This window comes from Gymnoscopelus microlampas (genome assembly GCF_963454915.1).
Source record: "Gymnoscopelus microlampas genome assembly, chromosome: 2".
NCBI classification, from domain to species: domain Eukaryota; kingdom Metazoa; phylum Chordata; class Actinopteri; order Myctophiformes; family Myctophidae; genus Gymnoscopelus; species Gymnoscopelus microlampas.
Window position 1 is genome coordinate 16,968,553 of NC_139939.1, and position 11,532 is coordinate 16,980,084.

Genomic DNA, 11,532 nt, shown 5'->3' on the forward strand with positions numbered 1-11,532 from the left:
ATGACAGAAGATTATGATAAATTAGGGCTGTAACTATTGATTATTTTATTAGCGATTATTAATTAGTGTTTTATTTTCATAAAAATAAGTTTTTTATATCAACAAATCGATAAAACATCCCCTGTTTTATTCTTTGTCGAACAACTGTGTCGTGTCGTCACACTTGTGAGCTTGTACATCCGCAATTCTAAATTTTGTTTACGTTTTTGAAAATGTTTTAGAAAAAAGAATTGCCCAAAATAAGGATTGATTATTAATCAATTATTTCAATAAATGATTGATTATTGATATTTTTTATAATCGATTACATTGATTTGTTCGATTAACTGTGTGTTAAAGTGTGTGAACGTACAGGTATTACTATACTTTTGGGGTCCAAAAATGTAAAAAGGGTCGACTAGTGAAGTATTTTTCTCAAGTGAGATCCAAAATGCCAGACACCACAGGATTTTTTTTTTTTTACTGGTTAAAGGTAGTTCACCCAAAATCTATTGAGATAAGGACAGACCCCATGTATTTCCAGGAATACATATAATCGCAATATTACACTTGAGGGATGCTTGTGGATCTCGGCTCCGCCTCGTTCCTGACTGCATCACTGTGGTGCCAATAACCACGGTAAAGCACACCCTCTCGTCAAGTGTAATATTGATTAATTTAGGGGTTAGGTGGTGCGTTAGATTTCTGGTTGCTATTTGTACTGTATCTTTTTGATTATTTGACATGCTTCTATCCTGTTTTTTTATTGTCTCTCCTGCTCTTACTCTATCACTATATCCTCTCTCCTCACGAAAAACTACAAAATGACGGAGCACGCACGAAAAAAAGTACTTCACCCACTTCTCTTAGTCTTAACACATGTAAATCTGTGACGTGACAATAAATTGATCGTGATTCTGATTCTAGGAGTTAGATGTTTTAGTTTTAGGGTTAAAAATGGCAAGAATAAAAAAAGACATTTATAACGAAAAATAGGCATCCTAAAACATCCTCAGAAGTAATTCCAGTGTGTGTGTGTGTGTGTGTGTGTGTGTGTGTGTGTGTGTGTGTGTGTGTGTGTGTGTGTGTGTGCGCCTGTGCGTGCGCGAGGTGGGCTGCATGTGTGACAGTGAGTACATGTGTGTAAGTGAGTACATGTGTGTAATGTGTGTTGTGTAATCCTATTTCAGATTGGCTCAGCTCATTGGGATTATGATGGAACAGAACTGTTGAACTGGTCAGTAAACAAACACACACACACACACACACACACACACACACACACACACACACACACACACACACACACACACAAGCACGCGCGCACACGCACACACACACACACACACACACACACACACACACACACACACACACACACACACACACACACACACACACACACACACAGATAATTATCTATACTGTAGGTGTTTCACAAACATAGGGTCATGACCCATCTTGGGTCATGGACTGTTTTTTAAGGGTTGTGACACTCGTGAGTAAATAGTCAGTTTTTTACCCTTTCTACAAATATTTCAAACATTTTCAAAGTTTCTTTCAGAATGTTTTAGCTTTTTTCAATAATAGAGGACTTTTTCTTTTACTAAAAGAGGACTTTCACTGCCTGTGTCCACGACAGTTGAGTATATTTCGAGATAGCCTTACCATTACAGAGAGCGACCAAAGTGAACATCATTTCTGATACGAATAAAGCTTATATTAGGGTTTAGCTGCAACATGCGCAGGAGCCTGGCAGGGGGCGCTATCACTCCTGGTCTTAGTGTACTGATTAACCAAGCAACCAACCAAAAGCAGTTCTTTTTCTCCGAAGGAGCTGTACAAACTCCAATGTTTATAAACAAAGGCGCCTAAGGCGGTGGTGGCAGCCCTTCCTGCTTCCATGTAGATAACGGACAATGATTCTGCCTTCATACAATAAAAATAAACAAATAAATACATTTGATTTATCAATTTGATATATTTCATTATAAAAATAAATAAAATAAAATAAATACATTCATTATAAATCTGTGCTGCCTGGTGAAGTTTATGTATTTCATTCAATAAATCTGTCAACTTAATCCCAAGGGAAATAACCTTGTGACAACAAGGTGCACAAAATGAGTCCAGTTGGACACTGTCCACTGAGGTACATGTCTGTCCTCCTCTCTCCCCTGCCTCCTGTCATTGTCCTTGGTCTCATTAAGGAAAAACACTGCTCAAAATACAAAACTTAAAGGCACAGTATGTAACTGTTTTTACATAAACAAAACAATAATTACATGTTTTGCCCATCATTTCCCTCTGTACCAGCACTACCAGCAGTCATCAGCCACTGGAGTCGTGTGGTGGTGTTTACCTGCAGAAACACACTGCCTTCTCACTGTATTTTAGTGTTTTCTCTTTGTTTTGGTAGACGGGGACATTGTTGGTTTACCAAAGCAAAATACAGAGAGAGGGCAGTGTGTTTCTGCAGGTGAACCCAACCACACTACTCCAGTGACACAGTGCTGTTATTCACCTGCAGTGTGGTTGCTAATGGGTTTGACCAAAAGCAGTGGAGCCACCGCTCTACCAGTATCAACCCGCTGAATGACAGCACCACCATTATTATACACTGAAAAACAAACACACCAGTGCCTAAACAGACACTACAGACCGCTGGCTACACTTTTATACACAGCAGCAACCCTAAACACCTTTACACGCCGGAGGCGTCAGTCAGGCGTGTCAAATGAATGACTACAAATAGTATTTCACCTCAAACTATTCACATAGCGTCATTCATACAGGTTGATGCCTTCATATTCACGATGAGAAATCAGCCTCGACACACAAACGGGTATTTGTGGGCGTCATGGCTGAGTCTGCCACTGTCTTGGAGGCGCAAACAACACAGGTATCAGCATTGAGTTTGTGACATGGATTATAAATTGTCGCTGTTGGGCAGTGGTGGAAAAAGTACTCAACCCCAGTACTTGAGTAAAAGTACAGATACTAATTGTCAAATGTACAGATAAGGCCATGGGTGTTCATGGAGGTTTGTCAGACTGATTCAGCTGCTGATCAGACTCAGATCATTCTTCTCCTGCTGCCGCCATTACCGTGTTTTGTTTTGAGTTGAACAACAAGAGCTCATAAAAGTTGTGGATATATGGATAGGTTTTTGCGCCTGGATGATGTATTTCCGCTTTTTTGTAGATCAGGGGTCTTCAACGTTTTTTGGGGTCAAGGACCCCTTAGCTGATATAGAGATGAAGCAGTGTGAGAATGAGCCCTTTTGCGGCTGGAAGCAGTACAGAGGCATTTTGTAAAGTGCAACCAAAAGGTGTGTTTATTCACCGACATCAAACAAGACAATGCAGGAGCTCCAACACAGGTAGCCGACATGGTGTTGCCTGGCTCTCATTCTACCTCTAACTAAACAGGCTTGTTACTGGCAGCATTTTATACTCAGCTGGAGCAGCTCAGGCAATTAAGACGGGTAGATAAACAGATATACAAATACAGAAATATATAAATACAGAAATACATATAAAATTAACTCATAAAATATCTTAAAACTCCATGAACTACACCACTAATGATTCTCATACTACAACTTTACACAAGATCCCTCACAATTCCAAATACACATTACAACCCCCCTCTGCCCTTCTGACTTGGTCCAGCCCAATTACACTGGCAAACAGAACAGCCCACTTTGGTACATGTTAAGTTTTCAATCATCACTCAGCATTACCCATATTGCACCTCTCACACATTCCACTTAGTCTCTATTGCACTCATATTACACCAATTGCACTTGCCAGATATCACCAAACATGTTGTCTCCATAGGTGGACTAGTTAGCTGAGTGGCCAGCTCAGACAGGACACATCTCAAATGTTAAGTTAAATTTAATAAAAATGACTGCATTCCTTTCTGTGCAAACTACAATGTGCAAATTATGCCGTGCAAATACTAAAGTGATTATGCTATGCAAATAATCCATCCATAAATAAATGTTACAATGTACATGTGCAAATGGCAAGTAACAGAGGACCTCTCTGTTACAAGCAGGGACCCCATACTGTATATTCTTATTTTTTAGAATGCTTTCCATTCTGTCATACAGAAATGTGAATGGCGCGTGCATTGTGGCCTTGCATTAGCCTGACACTTAGCCTGAATTTTCATTTCGTTTCACTCACTCCATTATTCAGTCTGAAAGCCCTCTCAGTGCGGCCGTTTTCTGAGATGGGGGCGTGGCCAAAGTGGGACTCTTTGAAGATTGGTTCATACTGGATTATCCCGATCTCAATTGGGCCGGGCCGCCGGTTAGATTTTCAACCGAGAAAACCCCGCCTTCGGCAGCGTCACCAGACCCTGAATGAGAGGCTAGCGATTCAGCGGCTGGAGCCAGGCTAGCCTTGCATAGAACTTTAAAATTCTGTTCAGCTCACAACCCAGACATCGTCATTGAAATTGTCGGCCAGCTCTGTGCAGTTTTGGAGCAGTAAAAACTCCTGACTAGACACATAACTTCAACATGCGTGAGAACACTGTTCCGTGTGAAATCCATCAAACCTCAGAATGGTGAAGTAGAGCAGGGAACCTGTGACGATGCCAGCACTTGTGACATACACACGCGTTCGGGGAGACCCCCTCTACACTGCCACACTCTCCGCTAAGCGGGAGAGGTGTAAAAAAAAGTGTGGCGGGCCGTCCAGTGAGGTCAGGGGTCAGAAAAGTGCCCTTTTCTGACATTTTCAGACAATAGTGGACACTGGACCGGAGACGGCTGCCGATGCCAGCACTTGTGACATACACACGCGTTCGGGGAGACTTTTGTTTGTAATCAAACAGTAATGGATTACTCTATATTTGTAATCAAATAGTATTGATTACATTGTATTTGTAATCAAAGAGTAATGGATTACTCTATATTTGTAATCATGAAATAACAACCATGACCAATGAGCTGAGGCCATGTTGTCATGACAACACTATGAATATTAATACACTAGAACAATATCAGACTTTTAAGAATCCATTTATTAAACAATTAAACATCTACAGATGATCATACAATAACATGTGAAGAATGAGATGAATATGGAATGAATATGCAAATAAAAACAACAATAACATAATGATGTAATAATGAATCAATACATGAACAATGAATGATTTGAATGTCATTAATGAATGAATGCAGACATTTAGTAGATGTTTGAATCCACACTGATTTACAGAGTTCAACATGAGAGCAGTGGTGGAAAGTAACTAAGTACATTTACTCAAGTACTGTACTCAAGTACCAATTTTAGGATTTTTTACTTTAGTGGAGTATTTACATGTTTCAATACTTTTACTTCTTACATCTCAGTGGAAAATATTGTACTTTAACTTCACTACAATTATATGAAAACTTTAGTTACTAGTTACTTTGTATATTTAGATTATTATTACAAAACATACATTCACCACTTCAGCTCTATTTAAACTTTGGCTATTTTTTAAAATACTTTTACACATTTTAGATGGGACATTCTGCATTTACTTTTGGTACATTTACTCAAGTACATTTTTGAATTCCAAACTTTTACTCGTAACAGAGTATTTCTACATCGGAGTATTGCAAGCTCACTTGTAGATCTACTATTTTCAAACATAATAGTACTTTTACTTTTGGTACTTTAAGTACATTTTGATGCCAATACTTTGGTACTTTTACTTAAGTAAATTTTGGATTCTGGACTTTTACTGAACAGAGTATTTCTACACTGCAGTAGTGATACTTTTACTTAAGTAAAGAATTGGAGTACTTTTTCCACCACTGCAGTAGTGATACTTTTACTTAAGTAAACAAATGAAGTACTTTTCCCACCACTGCATGAGAGTAAAGTAGTCAACCAACAACATGCTCACAGCAGTAGGAGAGGAAAGAGTTAAACATATCAACCCTAGAGTCACTAACATGTGGAGTAACCATGGTGACCTGATGTCCTCCTCGCATAGAGACTCTATCTCTGCTCACACAGACGTACTGAGGAGAAGGTCCATAACCAGAACCCAGCATAGAGCGGTTCAGAGAATGTGTTGGTGAAGGTGAAGGTGAACAGGTGAGTCAGTGAGTCTGAGCAGACCTCATAATAGGACAGAGTCCCTAAAGGACAGTCCAGATACACTGCTACTCTCTTAGAGCGCCTAGAGGGACGGAGGGGGAGGACAGTCACCTTACTATTGTGTCTGACACTGTATCTGATATTATAATCATCACAGACCAGACTCCAGGACTTATCGTTGCCTCCAAGCCTACAGTCATCACCATATCCTTTCCTACTGATTCCTCCGTAAGTCACTGCTATATCAACCATTCCATTCCTCTCTACCTCCCAGTAACAGCGTCCAGTCAGACCCTCTCTACACAGAACCTGTTCACATTCATCAAACCTGTCAGGATGATCAGGATGATGCTGATCCTCTCTCCTCATCCACACCTTGTTGTTGTTCTCAGACAGAGAGAGGGTTTCGTATGCTGTGTTTGTGTTCAGCGTGAGACGAGAGAAATCTGATGAGAAAATAACACAATAAACATTAAACACAGGTTCAAATATGATCATTTTGTGGGGTCCCCAGTTCAAATATGATCATTTTCACAGGAGAGGAGAGGAGGGGGAGTAGACCCTGGAACCCCTTCAAGGACCCCTGGGGGTCCCAAAACCCCACCACTGGTCTACTTGTATCCAAACAATGTCACTGTATGAAGGGTTTGTGTAAAAGTAGTTTACTGATCACCTTGTACTCACATTTTAAATAGTCCTTTCTATTTGTGCTCCCTGGAGGCACTGATGGTAGTGAGTCATTGACTGGAGGCACTGATGGTAGTGAGTCATTGACTGGAGGCACTGATGGTAGTGAGTCATTGACTGGAGGCACTGGTGGTAGTGAGTCATTGACTGGAGGCACTGATGGTAGTGAGTCATTGACTGGAGGCACTGATGGTAGTGAGTCATTGACTGGAGGCACTGATGGTAGTGAGTCATTGACTGGAGGCACTGATGGTAGTGAGTCATTGACTGGAGACTCTGTAAACACAAGAAGTCATTTGATATCATGATCTAATCTACAAAGTATGCATACATTAGTGTGTTTGGAAATATACACTGTCACAATAGAATATGCAAAAATCTGATTGATACATCTGGATCACATGACTCCAGAGATCATGTGTATTCATTCATGTGAGTTTTGAACAAAACAAATGACAAAATAAAAAATATGAACGAGTAAGTATTGTGTTTTGAAATGAATCGTCCAGGCTTCAGATCAACGTCAACATTTAAATAGAAATAAACACTCTGCCTGTAGATGGAGAATCTGTCTGCATTGGTCCTGGTTTAAGGAAATTAAAATGATTTTAGGCCAAGACAAATGGACAACAGAGCCTTTTCTCCTCTTTAACCCATTAGGACCGGGAAAGAAACGCATCTGTGTCATTTTAAGATTTCTTTGGTTATTCTAAATAGCAGATATAGCAGATATAAATAGCAAATAGCAGATATACAAGCTCATAGCGCGGCACTCAGTGCCGCGCTATGAGATTGTATATCTGCTATTTTTTGAAAAATCATGAATATTTGTGCAAATCTTTGAATATATATTTAATAGTGAACATTTGTAACTCAAATCTTTGTTTCTGGGGGGTCCTTGGACCAACATATTTTACAAATGTTTGCTTTAAAAAATATATATATTTAAAGATTTCCACAAATGTTCACGATTTTTCAAAAATAGCAGATCTACAAGCTCATAGCGCGGCACTCGGTGCCGCGCTATGAGCGTGTAGATCTGCTATTTTGGAATAGCCAAATAAATCTAAAATGACAGATCGTTCCAGGATTGAATGGGTTAAGCAATGTGAATTAATTTAGTCATTATACACAGACTAAAGTAAAGAATCACATCATGCATTGTGGAATAGCCATCCCTATAATGAGGCCGTAGTGTTCTGTGATGTTTATGGGAGTTAAATAGATAGTTTACGTACCTGGTGGTTGTACACACTCCTCCTGTCTGTTCACAGAGTCCTGGAGTAATGGCATTACACACATATTAGATTACTGATTACATTTAAGGTCACAAGTACAGAAACACATTTCCAACAATGAATAAACTGATAAAGTCTGAGTTTCTTTATCACAATTTTAACTTCACAACTCACACTTCCAACTTGTGTTGGTATGTTGTCAAGAAAAACTATACAAGTGTTTCTGAGATGTACAGTTAAAAATCATAAAGTCACAAGTAAGGCCTTTTTCATAAAATGTTATAGTGGGCTTCCATCAATAAACTATTAAAAGTTGTTCTGAGTTTGAAAACGCAGCTAGAAAAATGTGTACCTACCAGCTTTGTCAAGGTTTCATCGACAGCAGCTCGGATTCCCTTCTGATGCTTTGAGAAAACACGACCTGTCACTTCAGTGCATTCTGAAACCATCATATGACAGGACAAAGATATTTAGTCATTTGACAATGTAAATGAGCAGAATGATGTACCTCTGTACCAGCGTGAATGTTGTGCGTACATAACAAGATATACACTAGGTCTAATTCTTTCACATGAATTACATGTATGACATTTTTTTAAATCAGTTTAGTACAATTTGGATACTACTGTATAAATCATATTGACAAAGTATTTTAGATATATTTTGGCGACAAAACAACATCCCACTTGAATCCTTTCAGCTACATAAAGTACCGGCATGGCGATCTCAGAGAATCCGAAACTGTTTTTCTTTTCTACCAAAAACTTGTTTGCGTTTATATCATACAGTATATTTGAAGTTTTTAAATGTACAAAACATGACAGAAATATATTTTGGACACATTATTGAAGTGTTTGAAGTCAATTAACATTGAGCAGGAAGCTCGTAGTGTGCTCCCATTTCATGACTTTCCCTAAAAACGTTATATCTGTGTAAGAATGTCAATTCACCTTTGAATGTGGGCCTCATAGTGGGATCCTTGTCCCAGCACCTCTCCATGAGGTCAACCAGCTTGTCTAATCCATCTGCTTTGCTCCGATCAATTTTGTGAAGATCAGGTCTGTCTCCCTTAATAATCCTGAAGGTCAGCACGTAATGATTCACCCCTAAAACAAATACAGAACAGATATTTGTATATGCGTGCGACTGTGCGTGTGCACGTACATGCGTGCGTAAGGTTCAAAATGTGAATACATAGTTATGAATGAGTACATAGTGGTTGTTATGTACATAGTGGTATAAATAATAATAATAATAAATGTATTTGTTTAGCACTTTTCTCAAAGTTTACACATTGCTTTACACAGCAAATATGACAAATAAAAACAGATAGTTGAAGGCTCATAAATATCACAAATCAAGCATGTTGATTGTAAGTGAAATTCCTTTTTCTACAACCACTGGACTTAACTCCATTCATTTCATACTTAATGTATGTGTGCTGCTGTATACATTCATCTCATACTTACTGTATGTGTGCTGCTGTATACATTCACATGAAATAGTGGACCATTTACCTGCTAGATAGGGCTCCCAATTTCCAGTAAGAAGGGTCCATAGGAGTATGCCGTAACTAAATAAAAAATATATTTAAAAAAAGGTTTGAAACTGTTTTCACATAATAAATAAATGTAATGACTATATCGACAGCATTCCTTCAAGAGTTTACCTGTAAACATCATAAGAGCGGACAGGACGGTAGTTTTCCTGTTCAAAGGCCTCTGGGGCAGTGTAGAATAGAGTGCCTCCTTCTTCACCTTTGTTGCTGGTATTCAAAACACTGGTGGACACCATAGAGAGGCCAAAATCGGCTAACTATTAAAAGAAAGAGGATAAAAGAGCATTTAAGGCCTTCCTGCTTTGATTGAAGCCCAGTGAAGAGAAGCAGTGACAAATGGCATGGCAATATGCATCATGGTCTGAAATCTGAACCAAAACCTTGAGGTTACGTTGTTGTTGTTGTTGTTGTGTGTGTGTGTGTGTGTGTGTGTGTGTGTGTGTGTGTGTGTGTGTGTGTGTGTGTGTGTGTGTGTGTGTGTGTGTGTGTGTGTGTGTGTGTGTGTGTGTGTGTGTGTGTGTGTGCATACCTTGACTTCTAAGTGGGCATCCAGTAGTACATTGTCTGGTTTCAGGTCCGAGTGCACAACCGGTGGCTTCTTGCTGTGAAGGAAGTTCATGGCCACGGCCACCTGGTTGGCCAGACGGAAAGCCAAGGGCCAGGGTGCAGGCCCAGCCAGGGCCTTCTGGAGGGTCAGCAGGGAGCCTCTCTCCATCAGCTCCATTACTATGCCATGCATCTCCATACAGGCCAGCTTAGGGACAGGGGGAATGCCCTGGTACATCCCATAGACCTTGGGCACAAACTGGTGGGCGACAGCGTCCATGTGACGAGCCTCTCGCCCCAGAGCGGTGGACAAGGTGTCAGAGCTACAGTTTAGGAGGAGAAAGACAGCAGTTACAATCAGTGGTGTAAAGTAACTAAGTACATTTACTCAAGTACTGTAATTAAGTACATTTTTAGGTACTTTTACTTTACTGGGGTATTTTTTATTTTTTTTTGTTTTACTTCTACTCCATTACATCTCAGAGGCAAATATTGTACTTTTACTCCACTAAATTATTTGAAAACTTTAGCTACTAGTTACTTTGCAGATATAAATGATTACGTTATAAAACATACATTAACCACTTCAGCCCTATTTTATACCTAGGCTATTTGAAAATAGCAGATCTACAAGCTCACAACATGTCGCATCGCGAGGCGTTGTGAGCTTGTAAATCGGCTGTTTTCAAACATTTTTGTACTTTTACTTTAGGTACTTTAAGTACATTTTGATGCCAATACTTTTGTACTTTTACTCAAGTACATTATACTTGTAAGAGAGTATTTCTATATTGCAGTATTGATACTTTTACTTAAGTAAAACATTTGAGTACTTTTTCACCACTGGTTAGAATCCAGTTATGTGAGGCTGACTTTGATAGGACTGAATATTGTATGTGATTGATTAGAGTGAAAGAATCAACCATGTTGCTGATAAAAGTCCTGTAATAATTTTTTTTTTTTAAATATCATATTCATCATACCCAACATAAAGCAGCTTGATGGCAAGGTCAAAGCCCCAGTCCTTGTGGCTGGCCTTGTAGACACATCCAAAGCCCCCGGAGCCCAGCTCTTTCCAGTTCTCCAGACTTTCATCGCCAATCGTCTCTCTGTCCGGGGCTGCCATCTCTCCACCACAGATTCAAATCTAGAGGGCAGTAAGGCATAGGCAAAATTAATATGACATATTTCCATACTGAAGCAACCAATGAATCACATACACGTACAGTACTTTTCTGCTGACAATGAAGCGTTCAATGACAAAGTTTCCTCTGGCGATAGGGTTGCATAGTGCTGATGCTTTGTCAACCCATTCAATCCGGGGACGCATCTCTGTCATTTTAGATTTCTTTGACTGTTCAAAAATAGCAGATCTACAAGCTCATAGCGCGGCACCGAGTGCCGCGCTATG

At 39.5% G+C, this 11,532-nt stretch overlaps 1 protein-coding gene across 1 annotated transcript; it reads right to left on the reverse strand.

Moving 5' to 3' along the window:
* Positions 1-5,990: 5,990 nt before the first annotated feature.
* On the reverse strand, positions 5,991-11,247 carry LOC311054171 (ankyrin repeat and protein kinase domain-containing protein 1-like; the record flags this gene model as incomplete). Its single annotated transcript, XM_084070049.1, has 9 exons — positions 5,991-6,538; positions 6,777-7,055; positions 8,018-8,057; positions 8,374-8,456; positions 8,968-9,123; positions 9,535-9,590; positions 9,687-9,832; positions 10,105-10,444; positions 11,105-11,247. 9 exons carry the CDS (start codon positions 11,245-11,247, stop codon positions 5,991-5,993), a joined length of 1,791 nt encoding a protein of 596 aa, XP_083926175.1.
* Between the last annotated feature and the right edge of the window lie 285 nt (positions 11,248-11,532).